Source organism: Lampetra fluviatilis, chromosome 3 (assembly GCF_964198595.1).
Source record: "Lampetra fluviatilis chromosome 3, kcLamFluv1.1, whole genome shotgun sequence".
NCBI lineage: Eukaryota > Metazoa > Chordata > Hyperoartia > Petromyzontiformes > Petromyzontidae > Lampetra > Lampetra fluviatilis.
The window spans coordinates 10,471,998-10,495,814 of record NC_136277.1 but is presented as its reverse complement, the minus strand read 5'-3'; the positions used below and the strand labels follow the sequence as shown (position 1 = coordinate 10,495,814).

Here is a 23,817-nt window from a genome sequence, read left to right as displayed (position 1 = left end):
AGAAGGAAAGTAATAAAATAATAAAAATAAAACATAATAAAATAAAATAATTCTCACGACGTTTCGGCTACAACGCAAGCAGCCGTCTTCATGTGAAGAATGAGACACTGCCAAGCTAGGAGCTTATATATAAGCTGAGTTGGAGGTGGAAGAAGAAGAGAGCCTTAACAAAAGAATGTGCATATCAAGAGGAATTTAGCATATTCATGGGAAATGTGTAGGAGGTGGGCGGGGGGTTTTCAAAGTCATATTATGCCCATGCATTATGCAGGATCAGCAGCACCAAGGGAGGGTGCAGGGAGTAGCATTAACAAAGGAAAGGAATGTTAATAGTATGTAGCTGCAGTTACTAAACAACCACGTAGAAAACTAAAGTATAAACTACATAAAAAACTAAAGTATAAACTGCATAGCACCATCAGTATATTTACTATACTCTACAATAAGCTGAGTTACTAACAGCAAGTAATACATTACAATTCTACGTCGTAAAAATTATATAATATGCTTCCATCTAAACTTTATTCTCTTACATCACACGAGCATACACCGTACTGCCATAGATAAACCCAACATTAAATTATATACTGTCTTGCTATAAAACACCCTATACCTTATACATTTTAATATAACACTATGTATTATTCTACCCACCCTAATGTGTATCACACTGCTATATGTTTACTATACAATTACGATACTATATATTACTTTGTACATTGTATTAAGCATATAAATGTTATACTATTTGTTATTATACACTATACCATTGACCGTCGTGTCAATGGTATAGTCACCTCTGATCAAATCACCTCCCATCTCTCCCTCCACTCCCCCCATCCCCCCCCCAAAATTCCCCGGTCACGTGACGCGCGCTCGCGCCATGTTCTCGCGGGGCCCGTGACGTCACGCCTGTTGATTTCCCAGCAGGCAGCGCGAACTTTCCCTCAACTTCTTCTCTCGGCGCGGGCGGCGCTGTCGCGATCCTCCTCTGCCTCGTCGCCGTCGTCTTCATCATCATCATCACCACCTCCTCCTCCATCATCCTCCGCTGCTTTCTCCTCCGTGTGCCTCCTCCTCGATCCCGCCATGTCGGGGCGCACGGCGCGAGCGGAGACGCGGAGCCGCGCCAAGGACGACATGAAGCGGGTGATGGCGGCCATAGACCGCGTTAGGAGATGGTGAGAGACGTGGAGAGAGAGACACGGCGAGACACGGGGGGAGAGACGTGGGGAGACACGGGGAGAGAGACACGGGGAGAGAGACACGGGGAGAGACACACGAGGAGAGACACACGGGGAGAGAGACGTGGGGAGAGAGACACGGGGAGTCGTGGGGAGAGAGACACGGGGAGACACGGGGAGACACGGGGAGACGTGGGGAGACGCGGGGAGACACGGGGAGAGAGACGTGGGGAGAGATACGTGGGGAGAGAGACACGGCGAGACACGGGGGGAGAGACGTGGGGAGACACGGGGAGAGAGACACGGGGAGAGAGACACGGGGAGAGACACACGAGGAGAGACACACGAGGAGAGACACACGGGGAGAGAGACGTGGGGAGAGAGACACGGGGAGTCGTGGGGAGAGAGACACGGGGAGACACGGGGAGACGTGGGAAGACGCGGGGAGACACGGGGAGAGAGACGTGGGGAGAGATACGTGGGGAGAGAGACATGGGGAGAGAGACACGGGGAGAGAGACACGGGGAGACGAGGGGAGAGAGACACGGGAAGAGAGACGTGGGGAGAGAGACACGGGGAGAGAGACGTGGGGAGAGAGACACGGGGAGACATGGGGAGAGGGACACGGGGAGACATGGGGAGAGAGATACGGGGAGAGAGACGTGGGGAGAGAGACACGGGGAGACGTGGGGAGAGAGACACGGAGAGAGAGACATGGGGAGAGAGACACGGGGAGACGTGGGGAGAGAGACACGGGGAGACGTGGGGAGAGAGACACGGGGAGAGAGACGTGGGGAGAGAGACACGGGGAGACATGGGGAGAGAGACACGGGGAGACATGGGGAGAGAGACACGGGGAGACATGGGGAGAGAGACACGGGGAGACATGGGGAGAGAGACACGGGGAGACATGGGGAGAGAGACATGGGGAGAGAGACACGAGGAGAGAGACACGGGGAGAGAGACACGGGGAGAGAGACACGGGGAGAGAGACACGGGGAGACGTGGGGAGAGAGACACGGAGAGAGAGACACAGACATACGAGAGACACGGACAGACGAGATTAGCTGGGAGAGACGAGATACGCGGGGAGAGACGCGGACAGACGAGAGACGCGGACAGACCGGCGAAAGAGACACGAGGAGGGAGACGCCGGGGGGAGCGACACGGGGAGATAAGGAGAGAGATAGACTGGGAGAATGGCGAGAGAGACGGGGGGGGGGGTTCCAGGCGACATGGGTTAGAGAGAGAGGCTGGGAGATGGGAAAAAGAGGGGATAGGCACTGGGAGACGGGGTGGGGAGAGGAGACACATGGGCGTGTGAATTGTTTTGACGGAAGAGAGAGAGGGGCAGACATTGATACACTGAGAACAACAGGGGGCGAGAGACGCGGTGAGACGAGAGAGATGGTCGGGATAGAGGGGAGAGTGATTTTACGGGAGTTGGTTAGAGATCAGAGGTGGGGGGGGGGGAGATACGTCAAAAATGAAGAGACAGGGGCATGCTGACCATTGACTGCTTGATAGGATAAATAGTAAGAGATGCGGGAAGAGGACACGGGGATACATGTGGGGGAGACAGCGGGAGATGATGGGAGAGCCAGGGAGGGTAAGCGATGTGGGGAGACGGTGTTAGATGGGGTGGGGGGGGAGACCAAAATGCATATGAAGGGATTGTGAAAGGCAAACAGAGAGGTCATGGGTGGACACATGGGCAGTTCCACAATATTTGGCGACCTCAGTCAATTCGCAATCATCCTAAAATGACATGCATGATCTGGTGTTATTTTAAAGGTCATTATCAAAACAGTGATTTCAGAAAACATGGTTTATTCATGGTACAAGTCAATGCTTTCCTATTTACACAAACTGAATGCACCTTCTTATCCCAGATGAAAGTCAGTTTGTCTGAGTACGTCTAACGCCGTGGTGTTGGTCGACGGATTATTCCGAATTGAAAAAGCCACTTCTTGATACTGATCATTATCGACATCTTTAAAGTGTGTGAATGTGCATCCAAGAGATGCGGGGAGAGATGGAAGACACGGGTAATGGATAAGGGACGGAATGACAGGGGCAAGTGTTAGGCAGACATGGGATGTAATGGTGAGACGTGATTAGACAAGAGAAATACAAACACACGTGTGAGATGGGAATTCTTAAGAGACGTACAGAGAGGTATGATGAGGTGTGGGAGGAATAAGTAGTAATAATGCCATTTTAATTAAAATTTGTATTCCAAGAAGAGCATCACTGAGCCTTCTTCTTGGTTCTTTCGGTAAAGTCACGTAGAAGGGAAATAATAAAGTAATACAAATAAAACATAAAATAAATGTTTTATTATTTTATTATTTCCCTTCTACGTGACTTTACCGAAAGAACCAAGAAGATGAATCCCTGCAGTCACGAAAGCTTTAAATTGAAATCACTGAGCCTCTTAAGACTTGCTGAGGAGGGTCCGTGTAATGGGATGATTGGCCGTTTTCTGGTTTCATGAGGGATAAAACTGAAGAAATTGGGAAAAGACTGATACATACCTGGGGATCGAGAGAGGGTTACATTGAAAGCTCTGCATAGATGGATTTAAGAATGTTGCCCTGCTGCCATCTCCCAGTCACTTACGTAGCCCAAGCCTACAACACCTGGCATCCATTGTAGTAACAGGGATTACACTTCATAAACTTCTGAGATGTGATGAGGTCTGGCGCATTCTGGCTGGTTTGGTTCTAGGTGGGGATAGATGGAAGACATGAGTCAACAATTGTGGGGGGAAACGTGAATGTTAGTTAATATGGGGGAGGATCATTTGAAAATAAGACACTGGGACTTTAGGAGGCAGGGGAAACACAAGGAGACATGACAGGCTTTGCAAAGGCATAATGAATGACAATGGGTTAAATAAGTAAAGTTTTTAAAAGTATGTATTGTCTATTAAAATAAAAAACACAACTCCACCATTATGTTGAAAACCAACAGCACCTTGGTCTGTACCTCCATGACTTGTCCAATAGGGAAACTTGACCTCTCCATCCACACAGCACCCGAGTCTGCCCTGTGAGCTCCAATCACAGAGATTTCACCTCTGCACGTCTCCTTTACTGTAAATGTGCAGGGAGAAGCGGTGGGTGACCGTCGGAGACACGTCACTGCGCATCTACAAGTGGGTGCCAGTGCTGGATGGGAAACCCCTTGAGGTGATTGTTGGGTCCCCGCATGACACGAGTTTTTTTTTCCCCACTGCAAAACCCAAGCCGGTGCTGCTGACGTCACCCCGCTTGGCCTCGGGAGCCAGATTCATGTGTCCTGTGAGGCCAGAGTTTCACAGCTTGGTTCTGGCTCAGCTCGGCAAATAGTCGGTGGAAAACAACCTTGTTTTTGTGAGACAATGATGTCACCATGGCACATTTCCATGATCGGTGGAAAGCAAGCCGGCTCTGCGTGTGAATCTGGCTAGCTGGCTCAGCCTCTCAGTGGACTACTGTGATCTCATTGGACATCGACTTTTATGATAAAACATGGCATACAATTACAAAGACAGGTCCTTGAAGCCCTACCCACTGCAAGCCTATGTTAATGTGTTTCATTAATATTTGGTTGCTTCCATCCAGCTGTAAAGAGTATGGAGAGAGTGGAGAGAGAGATGGATCTTCCCAGCGAGGGGACAATGTTTGGAGGCACACTGCTGATCCCAGAACACTCGCTCCAGCGAGTGTGTGTGACAGTGTGAGCGTGGGGAGCGGTAGTGTAGCGGTTAGCGCGCTGTGCTACGAACCCAGCAACCCAAGTTTGATTCCTATTCACGGCTAACACCAGTGACGATTATCTGAACCAGTCCTGGGCCTCCCCTAGGTCGATTCAGCTTCAGATGAGTACGGTGTGTAAATATTAACACTCGGGAGACAGTCGGCTGGGCGTGGTGTTGGCCACCCACACCTTCGTGTGCTGTTCCGGCCTTCATAGGTGCTCTCTTAACAGCACTTGCCCCAACAGTCTGTTAAGGCTTTAAGGGGGATCTTTGTGTGCTTAACACAACACCTTCTTGTGTCCCCTGCCAGCATTATTCGGTGCAAGGTAAGAGCACTTGCCATTTCTGTCTAAGTGGGCTACATGTGGGAATCTTTGTTTATAGAAGTGTGTGTATATGTGTGTGCATGCAGAAAACGCGCAGGCCGGTTCAAGGGAAATCCCTGTCCCTGTCTGCCCACACGTCTCCTGAAAACAGCTCCTCTCCACTCATGACTGAGTACCAAGGTTTGAGCTTAAACCCGTCTTCACTAGGATTCTAAATCTGACCCTGGCATTAACACTTACCCTACCCCTGCCATTGACACTGACCCTTTCCCTGATATTGACACTTACCCTTTCCCTGCTATTGACACTGACCCTTTCCCTGACAATAATGATCCTGACGTTAACACTCGCTCTAACCCTGACATTAAGAGGCAGATGAGGCTGCCAAGTAGGGCTGAACAATGAATCGATTTCAAATCGAAATCGCAATTTGAAACAATGCGATTAGGAAATCGCAAAGGCTATTTGAAAAGTCCTATTATTGAAATTGTTTTATTTTTTATCATTGTAACTTTATTTAACTTAACAATTTTTTTATATTTGATTGTTCTATTTGAATACATTTTTAAAAATAAATACATGTTGGAAGCAATTCATAGCTTTAAAGTTCTCATCCTTGTATTAGAATATATAGAGCAGTTCATATTTTGATGGTATCATGTGGTAATGCTCCATCACATGTTATAAATCTATTACACAGTGAATATTGAACTGAAGCTTGACTTAAAAAAATGTAATCGCAAATCAAAACGCTATATCTGTCAGAAAAATCGCAATTAGATGTTTTCCCCAAATCGTTCATCCCTAGTGCGAGGATCCCCATGGTGCCAGTCGGAATTGATAGAACAGTTGAAAATATGCCACTGGAGCTGGACCACGTGGGCTATCTTTTGTGGCCTTAGTGTCTTGTATGATGTGAAATTAGCAAGTTTGGTTGAGTTTAATGATCTGGCCACTGCTGTGTAGAACACACAACCACCGTCGCCAGTACAGTGTAGGTTTTCACATGCCAATGTGAACCATCACCATCCATCAAACCACTATCCTGTGAACTTAACTCCTTGATTCCTCCTCCTACGTTGAAAACTCTGTCGACAAGACTTCATCTCATCCACAAAGGGTTCAGCCACCATACAGCAGGTCACAACAACACACCCAGTCATTGTCACTTACCTACTCACAAACTTAACCATCCACTGATTCACTCTGTCAATCATCCAATCTCTCACCCACCCACTCTTGTTACCGACCCAATCCACCTGCCCTAACCAACTCGCCCATCTTAAGCTACCCACCTAAACAAAGCCACCAATACAAAACAACACACCCATCAACGCAACTACCAAACCAACCAGCTGACCACTGATCAAAACCAACAAACCCAACCACCCATCCAAACCAATCAACCCACCCATCCACCCAAATCAACCAACTCATCCATGCACTCATCCAACCACCCACCCAAACCTTCCCCTACATGTCCAATTAGCATGGTTGGTTAAGTACGGTGCGAAATAAGTTAAATATACATTCATACATTATTACTGACTATCCATTACATTAACATGATCCTAACCCCGTACCTGACCGACATTAACAATGGCCATAACCCTTACCCTGATCTAATCTGACTGACCCTGAATATAACATTAATCTTGACCCTAACCTAATACTATCGTGTATCCTAACCTTGTCACCAGCTCATTCCCTGATCCCTAACATTAAGACTCTTATTAAATAAATCAGCAGTAAATCCTGGAGGTGGTGGTGGTGATGGCTGTTGTGGTTTTGGTAATGAAGTTTGTGATTATGGCGAGGTACTGGTGGTGTTGACAAAGCGGTAGTGAATGTAGAATCTAGTTGTAATGGTAGTTTAGGTGTGGTGTTGGTGGTGGTGCTAATTCTGGTAATAATGGTGTTCTTGATGGTATTGGTTGCAGTTGTGATGGTGGAGGTGATGGAGGTAATGTTGACGATTCAGCCTCCCAGCGATTCGATGAATTTGTTACGATATGTTTTCTTGTCTCGTATATACAGTTTTGTCCACTGCATTTGCCGAAATGTAAAAGCATGTAATTTCCACATGGTGTGCCTTAATTTATATTAATCGTGAATCCGGGTACACCTGAAAAAAATCGGGTGTATCGTTGCTGGTTGGTTCCTTTGTGCACCGATTCTCAATTCTTGAGCCGTACTCCCCTTTGGGGGGGAGGGTGGGAGTGGGGTGAAAGCCTTTCAGGTGGGGTCCACAAGCAGTGGAATGAATACCATATATGACAAATTTCTAATAAAGAACTCCGTAGCCTCCTGTAGGCCAATGGTTTGTCGGTATACTCCATTCTACACGCAGAGACGCATCGCAACACTTAGTTTTATGATGCCAGTGTCGTTGCATTTACGCAATTTCTAGACTTTCGTATAATAACCGCAAGAGCTGCCACCATTTTAATTGTTTAACCTACAGTGCTTGACTCTTGGCCAAAAGTGCCTCCGGCAATAACTGGCACAGAAACTGCCTCCTTTTGCCAGTTAACAGCTAATTTCCAAGAATGGTTTGGTATTTTCTTTTAAACTAAGATAGTAGAGGTGAAAAGGATGTTTAATATGGAGTGATTCGAAACGTTAAGGGGGGGGGGGCTAGGACAGGGTACGTGGCTAGAAGAGATTTTAATGGATGGCCCGGTGGTCGACACTAACAATTGATTGGCAGCCAAAAGGAGGAGAGAACACGCCCGGGGATAATTTCAAACGTAGTTTGACTTATACGTCCGAACAACTTGTGCATGCCAAGAGTGGGGGGCTGTTTGGAGGGGCCGCTAGAGCATTTGTGCTTGATTGGGGTTTGCGATGCGCGCTGCGTTAGTCGTTCTCACTTGCTTAGCAAGCTGCTATACCACTAGGCGGCAGTCGTTACACGCAATACCAATGGGTCGGCTCCTGAGCCGCATGCGACTGATCCGTGACGTAATTTGTGAAGGACCATTGCCTCTTATTCACATGCATTGCGGCTCTTGAAATATTGGGGTTTATTTTTTTACCGAATTCGAATTTTTTAAAATATTCTTTTGGTTGCAGACCCGTGTGCTATTCCTTAAGAGTGGCATCTGCTAAGGCCATGATGATTTTATTGGGCCCTTTTTTGTGGCCGATGACAGTAACGCATTTTCCACGAGCCGAGCAACTGTGGCAACTCTTTTTGGACAACAGAATGGAGTGACCGTTTTGTATCTGGGGAAGACTCGCGTGTAGGAGAGGGAGCACTGAAAGCTTCGAGCAGTTAGAAGAGGGGTCTGCAACCTGCGGCTCCGCAGCCAAAGAGCTGCACGCGGCTTTTTGGCTGCCCACTTGTGGGCATCCATTAAAAAATAACCCCCGTAAGAATGAAACGTAATTTAACGTAAAGATAATTGATTAAATTTGGCAGGGAGTGGGTCACTATGAAATGTCTTGGTGACGACAAATTGTACAGTCAAATCTTCTTGGTTCTTTCGGTAAACGTGACTTTACCGAAAGAACCAAGAAGATGAATCCCTGCAGTCACGAAAGCTTTAAAACAAAATGTACAGTCGAACTTTATTTTTAAAGAATTACTAAAGGGGGGTGGGAAAACTAAAGAGACAGTTTATTCCGTCACCTATTTTGTTTATTTAAGGCAGAATGGTTGTCATCTTCTGTATATTTGTTGTCTACAAGTAGCTCTTCGCGTGATGCGGCTCTCGAACTATGTTGGCCAGAGACAAAAACAAAAAAATGGCGCTTCTTTAAAAGATTGTCGACCCCTGAGTTAGAATAAGGAACACTTGGCTATACTGCCATCATGTGGCCACTTTGTTGACGTGAGGCTTGTGTTATTAAACCAACTCGTGCATCGATTTCTCGATGCTCAGAATACTGCTTGCACGTGGAAGATCATACACGGCCTTGCCCAATCTTATTGTGCCTATCTCATTCCCTTCCATATCCCTTGGTTTTGGTCGTTCACAATGTTCTGTCTATCTCTGTATCTCCTCCCTGTGCCCAATCTTGTTTTCGATTATTTTTTCCCTCCTTGCACCCTTCCACTGGAATTAACAACTTTCCTTGTACATTAAGTAGTCCCCCCCCCTCCTTAAAATCCTCCAATTCCTCTCTTAAAGCCCTCACCTCTTCTCTATTGCCCATTCTCTTCCTCGCCACTCCTTCCCATCCCTCTCCTACCCTTTCATAAGCCTTAAGTACTTTCTATCACTGTCACTCATTCCTCAATTCTTGTAAGCCCCTGTCAAGTACATCATTGCATTCTGTCACCGTTTTGTAAGCTTATGTCAAGTGCTGTTATTTAAGTCACTCTATAAATATAAATTAAATTAGATCATCCCTCTAAGGTAAATAAAATTAGTATCACTTTGTGAGAAAGCAGCAGTATTTGTCCTGTGGATGAACTAGTCCCTGCCATGAGAATATGGAATTTTCTCCACTGGCCACCGAGAAAGATAAGTGTTGCCACATTTCTTGTTTGAGCAGGGAGACGCAAGCTGTGCTCTCTTTGATTGCTTGAGTAATCGATTACGGATGATCGGTTCCATTACTCGAATAACACGAAAATAATTGGATGAAAACATTCTCACCTCTCTTCTCACATCTGCCGCTGGACTGGACATGATGAGCAGTGCATTTGTGGTGTCGTCGGCATCATCTGCGTTAGACTGCGTGTTTTTGTTATCACCTTTTTGTTGTCATAGTTTAACATCTCGCTGCAGTGGTAAGATGTTAACTACCTCATCAGGTATTCAGGAGGTTTTGTGGGTTTGATCCCGGCCCTGACCATGCCCGTATATTTGGAGTTTGCTTGTCTCTCTCTCCGTGGCTGCGTGTATTTTTTTACAGGTCCTCAGGTTTTTCCCTCCATATTTAGAAACGTGCATTTAAGCTTCTTTGGCTGCTACGCATTTCCACACGATAAGCCACTTTGTTGAGCTATCATTTGTCGCCTAGTTGCTTCTGCAGAATAGCTTATGTAGCTCAGTGGGCCTTACCTGGTAAAATAAAAAATAGTTAAAGGAGCCTGAGTACTCAACCAAAAAAAAGTAGTCTGTGACAATATTTCGTCGATTAATTGACTAATTTGTCCCAGCCCTAGGGGATATGCTTTGCCTTGTGAGTGTTGACGTATTCATGTTATCTTCACGCATTCATTATTTTGTTGTTGTTGGTGTGTCGTTGTGTAGAGGAGAACAGTAACGATGTTAGTGGGTGTTCCAGTCCTGGAAGAGACATTTCAAGCCAACCCCCGGCTCTCGGAGATGATGGTAACACAAAAGCACAGAGTGGTGTACAAACACAACAGTAACACATACACTTATGGTAACAAAAACAACAATCCCCCATTATAGCCTAAACACGATTTTGAGGCAAGTGCTGTGTTAGCGAGCACCTATAAAAGCCGGCACGGCACATGGGAAGGTGGGTGGCCAGCACCACGCCTGACCGTCTTTGTTTCTTGAGTGGTGATGTTCACACAACGCATCAGGTACTTATTTGAGGCTGAGTCGACCTCGGGTAGGCCCAGGGCCGGTTCAGCTAATCTTCACTGGTGTTGGCTGCGAGCGGGAATCGAACTCGGGTCGCTAGATTCATAGCGCAGTGCGTGAACTTACGTACTATCACGATGCACTGTGACACACAAACGTACTGTAGTAACACACACACGCACAATATTTACAGACTTTGGTAACTTAAAAACGATAGTAGCGCCTACTAAAGTATTATGTACAATAGACACACACACTAGTAACACACTTTAGTAACAGGCATACTATGGTAGCACGTAAGATAGTAAACAGCAGTCGTAAATACCTACTTTAGTCAGGCTAGTCACAAACTATTTAAACACAAAACACACATTCTCGTGACACACAAGTATAAACACACTATTTTAACAACACACACTTTAGTTGATGCGCACAAATGCACAGTATAGCGATAACCAACCACATGGCAGTAATACAAAAGTGCACACTAGCATGTTTTTAGTAACAAATACTATAGCATTTATGCTGCCATGGTGTAATGGTTTGCATGCTTGACTTGCAAGCCTCAGGTCGCAAGTTCAATTTGATCTCCTGGTGTGCGGCAGTTCAAATAATGGGGCAAGTTTTGCAAATCTCCCCCACCGCCATCCATCCTACAGTAGAAATAGGTACAACCGCAGCCGGATTGGCAGGCCTTGTATGGTGGGGTAAAGTGCGGGGTATGTATTTATGTCTGTTGAACTTCTTTCGCACCGTAAGTAGCCAACCCTGCTAATCGGAGACACGGGGGAAGGGCAACCAACTAAACACTAAAAGTAGTTCTAAAGAAATGAGTTTTCAGTTTTAGATTTAAAAGTGCATAGATCCAGTGGCTTCCTTAATAAAGGAAGGAAGAGCGTTCCAGACGGCCGCAGAAGCGCATCTGAAAGTGCGCGATGCAGTTGACCGTCTTTGTTCGATGGTTAGCCAGAAGCCGCTGCGAGGACAACCGGAGTTTGCGTGATGGTTTGTGCTCCTTGATAAAATTAGCAAGGTATTGTGGTTCGTTTGTGGCAAGCACTTGGCGTGTAATGAGCACGACCTTATAATTCCCGACCTTGTAAGAGGTAGAACAATAGGCCAAATACCCTCTAGAGTGGCTCTCTGGAATTCCCTTTAGTGGAGGCCCTTCTGCTAACAGTGTCGTGAACAAGCAATTAAAGGGCTCGACCTTTGCTGTTGTAATACAAACACACTATAGTGACAAACTCTAAAATGACATTGGAGCGACTCCAATGATAGTAAATCACACAGATGGTAACTCATGATAGTAACACTCAAACACTATGCTGAAACTGTTTGACAAACACTAGTGGAATAATGTAATAAAAAAAAACCAACACACTAGAGTAGCAAGCCAACTCTACGGTAACACGAGTGTACAGTTTGACAACACGCACCATCGGGTAGAAAAGCACTGACCATTGTGTACTTGAGTGTATATGCGTAATACTGTTATATGCAGAATGTGTATTTCAGTTTCATTTATTTGTTATAGCCCTGTGAGCCATTCGGCTCTTGAATCGGGTGCAACTGCAACAAAAAAAAAACATCTTAAAGTGACTATGTGACTATGTGCAAACAGAAAATCCAAGAAAAGACAGCTAAATATTGCAGAAAAAGCACCGTACACCAACGCTGTGTGCAAAAATCCCAGTGGGATGCAAGTCAAACAACAACAACCACAAGACAACTTAGATTAAGGCCATCAGTCTAACTCTGTACTACAACAAACAAACATGGCCAAACCAAAAAAACTTTTCGAAATCACCAAAACAAAGCCATAAAAGCAATGTATTTGATATGTGTGTGTCTATTTATTGTGTCTATTGCATGTGCTGTGCTTTCTTATAGAAGCAGCCATGTCTGTGCCAGATTACGAGCATCCTCCAGAACTCACCAAGGAGGAGCCACACCCCATCTTTCTACACGGACAGGTGAGACGGACATAAGACAAAGGTCCCCCGTAAAGCCTTAACAGACTGTTGGGGCAAGTTCTGTGAGCAAGCACCTATGAAGGCTGGCACATCACACTAGGAGGTGGGTGACCAGCCCCATGCCTGGGCGCGTTTGTCTCCCCAGTTGCGATGTTTACACATCGCACCAGGTACTCATTTGAGGCTGGGGAGGCCCAGGATCAGTTCAGATGATCGTCACGGATGTTGACCGTAAGCGGGAATCGAACTTTGGTCACCGGATTCGTAGTACAGCTAATCGCAGTAGTACAGCTAATCGCTGTACTACTGCTCCACACACACACACTGACTCATACACACCATACAGTGTACACTATTCAAAGGCAAAGATCTCCTGTGTAACATATATGAACCATATAAGCAAGTGCTATTTGTGAGCACTTATTAAGGCCAGCATGACACACGTGGTTTGGCCAGCACAATGCCTTGCCACTCTTTTTTCCTCCAGTGTTGATGTCTACACACCACAACAGGAACTAATTTCAGGCTGATTTGATAGAGGGGAGATCCAGTACCAATAATGATATCACAATTCACGTTAATCATGACTAGGAATCAGCCTCTGGTCCGCTGAGTTTGTAGCGCAGTGTGTTAAACACTACATCACTTTTCCTTACATATATACACTCATATGCACACAAGTGCTGTGAGATCCCTACACAGTCCAGTCTGGATATACCCAGAATGGACTGCAGTCAAGTCAGCTTGAATATTTATTTTAACCCGTTCCAATGTCATATGTGTACGTCGTCAGTTTTTCGTTTGATTCCATTGGGAATAGAAGTGGAAGAAAAAATAAAATAACTTTATCGGTACCGAGGCTGCGACAAGGCCAGGCGGGGAGGGCATTTGGCACAGATTGGCGCCAGCTATCAGAGTGCGGTCGTGTCACTAATAGTTCTCTGCGGTGAGTACATTGTCTTTAAAAACAATAGCGCTACACCTCTAAATAAAATTAATGCCGAACCGCGTGCACGTTCTGAGATTCGGAGGTGAATGGGACCCATCCTGAAACTTGCAGTCATCTCGGAACGGGAAATTATTAATCGAGTCCATGCATTATAAGCATAGAGATGAGAGGACCTGAATGTGGCCGTGAAATAGCTGACGCTTTATGTGGAGAGGCACGCCAGGCAACTTTTGCACAGTGTAGGGCATGCATTAAAATTAGTAATTGATCGTTACACTTGGGAACATGACCTCCACCGCCAAACCAGAGCTGCCATGAACACACTGCCCCAAGTACACACACTCCCCAGGTACACAAACAAAAAAACACATTCACACCTTCCCATTTAGTATTATAGACTGTAGGATCGAGTGTTGTTAGTGAGCACCTTTTAATAATACCGGCTTGGCACATGAGGCCACCACTTTGTTGCCTTCGTGCTCTTATAATACAAAGGAGAGAGGGACAGGTCAGTGAGGTATCACTGTTGTCTTTGACCAGAAGTCAACGCAAAGTTGCTGACATCGTAGTTGCAGTGGGTGATATTACTCTTTCGTACCCGTATCAGGTGTGAGCTGTGTAAATATCAGCTTTAGCGAGACAAAGGGAACGCCACTCCGTCATGTTCTGTGTCAACTTTAGTCGTAACAATAGTACATGAAAAAGATGATTTATAGATGGCGACAGGATTGATTGCGACCTCTGTCAATCCTATTATGCCTTATACACAGATCCCCTATGTTGCCTTATAGAGTTTTGGGGCAAACACCGCTGCTGGAAAACACCCTACTAAAGCGAAACCAAATTCCATTACTAAGATGAAACATGAATAGGCGTTACCGATTCCAGCAATGTTAAGATGTTCAAATACCAAATAGACACCTATTAATTTAAACACTTTAATTCATGAGCAACTCAGAAAATTATAGATTTGAAGCTTTGATGACTGCAAGGATTCATACTCTTAGGTTTTTTCGGTAAAGTCACGTAGGTAAAAATAAATAATAAAATAAAATAATAGAAATAATAATTGAAATAAAATTATAAATCACGACGTTTTGGAGGCAACACAAATCTCCGTCATCAGGTGGGACCATCACAGCTAGTCACCTACGTGACTTTACCGAAAAAACCTCAGAGTATAAACTCATAAAAGCTACATGCAGGCTAGAAATGTGAAAGAGACAAGATTGCGACTATCCATCATTCCTTGCCTTTCACGTGACGGTACCATTTAGTTAAGTTTTCATTGGTGCTTGCCAGGAGCATTTGCCCCGACAGTCTATAATACTACATGGACGAACACACAAAGATAAAAAGATCCCCCGTATAGCCTTAACAGACTGTAGGGCAAAGTGCTGTTAGCGAGCACCTAATAAGGCCAGCACGGCACACGAGAGGCGGTGAGTGGCCAACACCACCCCCGGCCGCCTTTGTCTCTCTAGTGGCGATGTTTACACATCGCACCAGGTACTCATTTGAGGTTGAGTCAACCTCGGGGAGGCCCAGGACCGGTTTAGATAATCGTCACTGATGTTGGCCGTGAGTGGGAATCGGTCGCCAGGTTTGTAGCGCAGCGCGCTAACCGCTCCCCACGGAGGAACACACACGCACACACATGCGCACACAAAGATCCCCTGTATAGCCTTAACAGACTGTTGGGGCACGTGCTGTTAGCGACAACCCATGCAGGCCAGCACGGCACACAAAGGGGTGGGTGGCCAACACCACACACGGCCGCCTTTGTTTCTCCATTGCTGATGTTTACATACCGCACCAGGTACTCGACCTTGAAGAGGTCAAATATTAGTACAGATTTTCTCCACTCTTATTGGTCGTGAGTGGGAATCGAACTCTGATTGCCGAGTTCTTAGCTTGGTGTGCTCACCACAACACGACCACTAGCCGCTCTTTGTGCACACACAAATATATACACACAACAGCTAAAATAACCGCCGTTCGCCATGACGTGGTGGTGACATCACCATCGCACTTGTGCCAGGCTAGGTGTACATACACACGCATCCACACAATCACACATAAAGAGAATGCACACTACATACCACCCATACAAAGCACACACGGGCCCATAAAACACCCATACGCGCCCACACTCACAGACCCACGGGGCCCGGTTTGTTAGGGTTAGAGTTCGGGCTCGGCTTGTTAGCATTGTAGCAGTCGCAGGAACACGGATTCCTGAAGATAATTCCGCGCGCCCCCCACCACACGTGCGTGCGTTGGTGTGCGTACGGACATGCGTGTGTACCAGCTGCCTCGCGTCATCAGCACTCGGAGGTGAATTTGACACTCTCTGTGACGGGGGCGCCACGCAAGGCATTATTTAATTATTATGATTATTTTTAAAAAGAGCGTTTCTGAACAGCTGACATGGTGTGTCGTGGTAGTCGTGGCTCGGTAGTGTGTGTGCGCTTGTATGTGCAGTGTGTATACGTGTGCGTGCTTTCATATGTGCGTTTGTGTGCGAGTGCACACATGTGCTTTTGTGTGCGTGTAAGTGATTGTGTGCACGCTTGTGTGTTGAACATGCATATGTGCAATTGCTTGTCTCTGCGTATGTGTTGTCTTTGCTTGTCCGCCCTCATGCATGTGTTGTGTCCACCTGTTTTAGTGTCCACTTGCGTGAATGAATGCGGTTGTGTATGGTGTCTCTGCGTGTGTGTATACATATGCTTGTCTGTGTAATACATCTGTCTGGTGGTGCATATGTGTACACTTGTGTGCGTGCAGATTTTTGAATATGGGCTCTTGTGCATGTCTGTGTGCGTGTGTATTACACGTGTGGGGAGCGGTAGTGTAGCGGTTTGCGCTCTGCGCTACGAACCCGGCACCTGAGCTCAGTTACCGCTCATGGCCAACACCAGTGACAAATATCTGAACTGGTCATGGGCCTCCCCTAGGTCGACTCGGCCTCAAATGAGGACCTGGTGCGGTGTGTAAACATCGCCACTAGGGAGACAAAAACGGCCGGGCGTGGTGTTGGCCACCCACCCCCTTGTATGCCGTGCTGGCCTTCATAGGTGCTGGCAAACAGCACACTTGCCCCAACAGTCTGTTAATGCTACACGGTGGATCTTTGTACATGTGTGCATGTCTTAGTGTTTTGTGTCTGCACATACTTACGAGTGCACTTTTGAATGCGTATTCATGAGCATGCGTATTCGTCTGTGCGTGTGTTCCTCTGCGTTTGTACATGCTTGTGTGCGCGCATTTAAAAAATGCGCGCTCATGTGTGCGCATGTCAACTCCGCGTGTGCATGGTTGGGCGCGCGCGCGCATGTTGACGTAGACTTACTATTTTTAATAAACCCTTAGTGGCACAGAGGGCGAACACGACCTCTCCTCCAGGAGTCTTGAGTTCTCGATTGCCCAGCGTCGGCTGAAATCCGCTGAACACACAGCACCCACAATAGGACGCTCATTATCGTGGCCAGGCTGTTGTTGTTCCCGTGTCGGGGCGCCGAAGATACGTCCCTTCCGGAACTTACACAGGCGGCTGCAAGGCCTTTTATCTCTCAACACGCCTAGCCTGGCGCAAGCGCCTTGTTGATTTCAGCGCAACATGACGCCACTTGGCGGCTGTCAATATCATTATTGGTTGTGTGTATTTGCGAGTGTGTGTGGAGCGGTTTTGTTGTGCAACGAATCTGGCGACCCGGGTTCGATTCCCACTCATGGCCAACACCACTGACGATTATCTGAACTGGTCCTCAGCCTCCACTATGTCGACTCGGCCTCAAATGAGTACTTGGTGCGATGTGTAAACATCGCCACTCAGGAGATAAAGGCGGCCATGCGTGGTGCTGGCAAACCACCCCGTCGTATGCCGTGCTGGCCTTCGTAGGTGCTCGCTAACAGCACTTGCCCCAACAGTCTTTTAAGGCGATATTGGGGATATTTGTCTTTATTTTGTGTGTGCTATGGGTAGAGTGGTGGTAGCGTAGTGGTTTTCGCAATGCTCTCTGAAAACGGTGACCTAAGTTCGGTTCAAGGCTATCGACAGGATGTGAATATCCGAACCGGTCCTGGGCCCTCCTCGAGGTCGATTCAGCTTTAAATGAGTACTTGGCGCAGTGGGGGAGAAAGCGGCTGGGTGTGGTGCTAGCGTCACAACCATCCCATTGTGTGCTGTGGTAACCTTCATGGGTGCATGCTAATGGGACTTTCCCTAACTGCCTGGGTAGGCTATGCAAATATGCGTAAGCTTTGGAACGCTCTTCCGATATTAGGAAGCCACTAGAGCTATGCACTTTTAAGTTTGGAAAAATAATTTCTTTCGAACTGCTTTTTGTGTTTAGTTTGTTGTCCTTCCCCCCCCCCGCACCTTTGATTCGCACTATCGGCTACATACGGTGCGAAAGAAGTTCAACATACATGCATGCAAGTGTATCGATGTCTATGAGAGAGCCATCAACTCATCCTTATTATCGTGTGCGCACACAAACGCTGGTTACCCCAGCAGGTGCTGGAGGATGAGGTGGCGCCCCCACTGAAGAGGATGCGCACGCAAGAGGAGCAACCGGCATCGCCGCCGCCTCCTCCTTCACAGCCAGAGCCAGAGCCATCATCGTCGTCATCACCGTCGTCGACATCGTGCCGGTCCCAGCTGCCACGCGAGACAGGAGGACCAGAGACCCCGCTCTCGGCCGCCCCAGATGCCAACGACGGCAAAGAGGAGGAGGAGGAAGAAGAGGGGGCAGCGGCGACGATGCCCATGAAGGGCGGGACATCTGACCTCGCCTTGTCTACCCCGTCCACCTCGTCGTCTTCTTCCTCGTCACTTCCGCTGGAAGATGGCAAAATGGAGGACTGTGCTACGCCAGTGGAGTGATGGGGGGAAGGAGAAGAGGAGGTGGGGGAAGGGGTGAGGTGATGATGGAGGATGTTGGGGGGGGTGAGTAAAGGAGTGGGGGACAAGTGAGGAGATAGCGGGCAAAGGGGTGGGAGACGTCGCGAGTGAGGAGTGAGTGAATGGGAGGGTGGAGAGAGTGCCTGAGATGAGTGGGTGAGGGGCGAGTGACTACCTCTCAACCTTTTGATCATCGTTGGGGTGGGGACTCACTCCACTGCCATCCCTGCTGTCCCTATGGTCTGGAACTTCCTCTGTCTGACAACCACACGAATGCCCCCCCCCCGCCCTGTTCCAGTTAAGGCTTGAAACTTTCTACATATGACTGTTTCTCTCCATCCTACGCTTCATTCCCATCGTTGCTGCTCTGCAGTCTCATTCTCTCCTGCGCCTCTCCATCTCTCTCGTATGAATGCCGCCCCTCACGCTTGTAAAGTATCTTGAGAGGCAGTTTTATTTAGACGCTTTGTAAATCGTATTTCTATTGTAGCGAGTGATGGGTGGGAGACCACGGGCAAGTGATGGCTAGGTGAGTGTGGATGAATGGGCAAATTCATCCATGTAGTCAACCGATACGTGATGAGCTCAGGCACATTTAGGCTTACTTGATCTTTAGCAGAGATTTATTCAATCATTTGGTCATAGGTGAAGGAGCGTGTGAGTGAGTGAGATCACGTGAGAGAACGAGTGTCAAAGCGAGCAAGTGTAGGGATCGGAGTGTACGAGCCAATCTCTGGTTCTCATCTGTGGCTGGCATTCCCATTGCAGTGCGGGTAATTGCCAGCAAAATGCTCAGCACTGTAGGTGATATTAAGTGAAGGCCGTTTGGCGGAGCCCTCAACACCGCTTAAATCCTTCGACGCACACATCCTCGTACACACGCGCGCGCGCGTTTGAGAGGCCAGTCTTTCAGCGCATGTAGTGTCTGCTGGGACGTGCACACCCAGCGGGTTTTATCTGAGCAGTCGGCCTCAAGGATCGTTCAATGTCGCCAACGTTTTCTAGCACGTACATGGTGCGCTCTCTCCCATTGCTTCGCACCCTGCTCAAGAGTTATGACCACATGAAAATATTAGATTCTCGAAGTAACAATTTTAGCAATACACGTGCCTCCCAACAACCATCGTTTTGTAGTGCAATATACGTACAGTCGTAATTTAAATAGCGGCTGAAAGGCCTTTACAACTATGGTTATAAAATTGTCACATTGCAGTGCAATTATCACTGAATTCAGAATCCCGATTTAATGAAAAATATATGTTGTTACATTGCAGTGAATGATAGTGCCTCTAATGACTTAGAGGCAACGTGAATTGAAAAACATCAGTCCTTACGCAATTGTTAAGATTAAATTTTGATTGACAAATCCATTCATCGGGACTCCCCTACTTGCAACTATGCGTTCATTGGACGTGCATACCCATCGACCAGTCAGCTCTGCGTACAGTTTGGTTCACTGGCTGTTGTACAGTTCGTGCTCATGATGGATGTTGGCAACGTTGGGACGATTCCTTCACATGCGGTTCCACAAACTCCAGCCCTCGCCATCCTCCACCTTTCCACGTTTGCCAGTCTTTTCTTTGTTCGGGCACAAATTCGACTGTCGCACGCTGCATGCACCGGATGATCGATAAACATGTCCTATGCTCATTGCTAGAGAGCGCCACTTTAAATTAATATTGAGGTCTTGCGCGTGTGTCATGTGTTTGCCAAACACAAGGCGGCATGCAGCATGTGATCACTGAACAGATAGTGATTGGAGGGTGTATACCTCGAGGATGCAAAGTTTAGAAACCCTTGCCCCAGAAATATTTCTGCACGTGATTTTTATTGTTTAGTTGCTAGGCACCTGACTGAGATGTGAATTTAGCGAGATGACTTGTGGTGACATTTCAGCTGGGTGATTCAGTGGTCGGAGAGACAACCTCTCCCATTGGGCAGCTGCGAGTTTTCATCTCACTGGGGGACATCGAATCGGCCCACCCTCATCTCCGTGTAAAAAAAAATAAGTACCACTTTGTGAGAAGTCCGATGGTGGTCGTCGGCATGGAGAGACTGGCCTCTGGCAAGGGAGAATGTACAATTTGTACCGCATTTGAATGGGATTGTCGAAATGTGGTCAGACCAGAGTCTGCCGATTGAGATGCTGGAACGGAGTGAGCACGTGGTCTGTGCGATTTCTCACCCGAGGGAAATAACCGATTGAGGTGAATTAATGTAAACGTTATGTCTGTTATCGTTAATAAGCGCTGAGGTCTGGCTCTTCTGCCACAGAATGAGGCAGAGGTTTTTTAACCATGGGGGTTGTCAGTGCTGAGGTGAGGTTTTGTTTTAAAAAGGGGCTTTCCCACTGGAAGTAATCTTAATCATCCGGGATAACAGCAATTCGGCTTGTCCAGGCAGTTGCTGGTGATGAAGCCATTCCTTGCCATCGCTTCTGCTCGAACCCTGGGCTATCGCATGGGCGATATCCAACCTGCAATGTTCGCGTTTGCAGGATCCTACCGCCACTCCAATGCCTATCTTGGTGACCTGCCCTTCTCCATCCTGCACGTGTGCCCTATCCATTGCAACCTCTTAACGTCTACCTTGCATTCTTAACCTATTCTCTTCTGAACCTCTTTTTAAAATGATGTTTTACCATTGCATTAATTCCAAGCACCTGCAATGCACCTATATTTAAAGACGAGAAGCTTATTTTCCAGTTGCTTTGTTCAAGTCCAACTCTGATAAAGACAATTCTTGCCTCAAACCAAACTCCCACCTCTTAATACTCATGTTGACCTCTCGACTATTCCAAAGCAATTTACATAGTCCGCCAAAAACATACCCAGCGAATGCAATACATCTTATTCTCACAACCAGGATAAAAAAAATTCAATTATACGAGTTGAGATCACTCAAGTCTCCGAGACTCGTTTTAATTCGGCTTCTGCTTGGATTGTTTGGCCAGTTTTTTTGCATGTCAGAAGAAGAGGAATGCAGTGCGTGGAGGAAACCCACGTGGCGAAAACGATCTGACGCCTTTTACAGAGCCAACGCCGCTTCCAAAGCGTTACCCGTCTCTCTTGTGAGCTGACAGGGTCTTACCAACACCACTGCTCATCTCTGCATGGGTCACCAACCCTGCCCACCTTCAAGTCTGAGAGAATAGGTGCACGTAATTGTCACTGCACTGAGATGGTGCTGTGAGTTTACTGAGGCCAGGGTAGGAAAAGTAGTGTGAATGGTGTGTGCACGTGTGCGGTTGGTTTTGAGTGGAGCAGTAGTGTAGTTCTTAGCACGCTGCACTATGAACCTGGCGACCAGAGTTTGATACCCACTGATGGCCCAATACCAGTGATTATCTGAACTGTTCCTGGGCCTCTATTGTCTCAGCCTCATGAGTACCTGCTGCGATCTATGATCATTGCCATTGGGGAGACAAAGCTGGCAAGGCATGGTGCCAGCCAGCCACCCACCCATCCCCTCGCATGCCATGCCGGATATAATAGGTGCTCGCGAACAACATGTTCCCCAATAGTCTGTTCAGGTTATACGGGGGAACTTTGAGCGTCGATTACGGTTGGTTATGCTCATGATACACGCTACCACGTGTCAAAGTATTTTTTTTTTACGATTCTCTTAAATTGAAATTGTTTCGTATAAACCCTGCAGCCACTGAAGATCATACCTGAAAAAAAACTTTAAACTCCAATGGAATCGACACCCTGAATCATGAAAATTAAATACTGAGGGGGCAAGTCAATGTGTACAAAGGGAATTCTGCTACACGTGAGAGCCAATTGAAGTGCTTTATTGATGGGGTCACATCAGAGCTTGGTCATAGTGATGATGATATAATCAGAATCTCTCCTTCATATAGAGGCAGCTTGAAGTCGAGACAGGACTTTTCCTCGTCAAATTATAATTCTATAAACGTTAGGTGGCACCTTGGTAGGAGCACTGCAGTCGGTTATAAGATAAGTTCAAATCTTATTTTCAGCGTCGATTAAGCTCGGTCCACCATTCTTCTTGGATCGATTAAACAAGTACCCAGCTCGTGCAAAGTTTATCTTGGGGAAGTGGAATTTCCTCCACTGTGTTTGGGGTCTCCGGCAGAGGTATATCAACTGCCCGGCAATTTTTTAAGCATGGAGGCATGTGGTGGCTTTAAATTGTCGGTTTACAGCAGCAAGAAGCCGGCCCCATGAAGGAAATGGTCAGTCATGGGAGCCACTCACTGCAGATAACAAAGAAGTACTTTTTCATCTGCATAATATATCTTAATCATTAGATTGCAGTCCTAGTCCAATTTGAAAAACAATCTGCAGAATTACTTCCAAAACCTGAAGTAATCAGTCGGCACGGATATCATACATGTAGTCTCACTAGTAATAGGTTTTTACCCTTTTATCTGGCAACAAAACTGACGCCTTTTTACAAGGGATCATGTTTGCATTAACCACAACACTTGCGGTCAAAATGCAAACAATAGACAACTCTGATAATGTATACACTGTCCTTGAAATTGATTCGTCCACACCCGAGACAGCTTTACATTATCAGTTATCTTTCTTGGTTGCATTTTGACCGCAAGTGTTGTGGTTAATGCAAACATGATCCCTTGTAAAAAGGTGTCAGTTTTGTTGCCAGATAAAAGGGTAAAAACCTATTACTATATCTTGCTACTGGCAAAGGAGGTCTCATATTGTAGTCACACTTTCTACAGTACAGTGCTGTATTTGAATGCACTTATTTTAAACATTGATTAGTGCATCGAGTTATGGCTATGAGAAGGGTAAATTAATTGGGACATGGGGGAGTGACTGCATGCCTATCTCTTACCCCGTGGGTTAAGAATTACTCAATTGAAATATACATAGCACCCAGACCCCCACTACAAAAACATGGCAGGACCCTACTCAAGGATTCGTGAAATTTGGTGTTGCATTGCTCGGTAGTCAAGCATAATGATGGTAATTGTCAGGGTACTGGGCCAGTACCACTGAAGGTCCTGAGTTTGGGAAACCTATGATGATTATACTAGGTTCTCGTGAGCAGCGATGGATGAGAAACCCCCCAATGATTGCACAAAAACACCCACTGTGGGAGTTATTTTAATTTGGCTAGAATGTTTGAGCGGTACAATTTGTGATAATTGTATCAGATAGTTGACACGCGGATAGTTATTTCGTACCACGAAAAAGCACGATCTGTTGTTGAAGCTGACGATAAA

At 46.7% G+C, this 23,817-nt stretch overlaps 1 protein-coding gene across 2 annotated transcripts; it reads left to right on the top strand.

Annotated features, from left to right (window-relative positions):
* Positions 1 to 920: 920 nt before the first annotated feature.
* On the top strand, positions 921 to 18,596 carry LOC144949043 (B-cell CLL/lymphoma 7 protein family member B-like). Of its 2 annotated transcripts, none has more exons than XM_078878852.1 (6): positions 921 to 1,181; positions 4,297 to 4,378; positions 5,342 to 5,435; positions 10,463 to 10,543; positions 12,662 to 12,741; positions 18,210 to 18,596. In XM_078878852.1, exons 1-6 carry the CDS (start codon positions 1,090 to 1,092, stop codon positions 18,579 to 18,581), a joined length of 801 nt encoding a protein of 266 aa, XP_078734978.1. In that variant the 5' UTR covers positions 921 to 1,089; the 3' UTR covers positions 18,582 to 18,596. The 2 variants fall into 2 exon arrangements, with proteins under 2 accessions (XP_078734978.1, XP_078734969.1); XM_078878843.1 differs by having other exon boundaries at positions 12,659 to 12,741.
* Positions 18,597 to 23,817: the final 5,221 nt, after the last annotated feature.

What these genes read in the sequence shown, in the direction of transcription:
- LOC144949043 (XM_078878843.1), top strand. Translation starts at nt 1,090, where the DNA reads ATGTCGGGGCGCACGGCGCGAGCGGAGACGCGGAGCCGCGCCAAGGAC. An exon ending in ACTCATGACTGAGTACCAAG is followed by an intron (nt 5,436 to 10,462) that starts GTTTGAGCTTAA and finishes GTCGTTGTGTAG; the next exon opens with AGGAGAACAGTAACGATGTT. An exon ending in CCATCTTTCTACACGGACAG is followed by an intron (nt 12,742 to 18,209) that starts GTGAGACGGACA and finishes TGGTTACCCCAG; the next exon opens with CAGGTGCTGGAGGATGAGGT.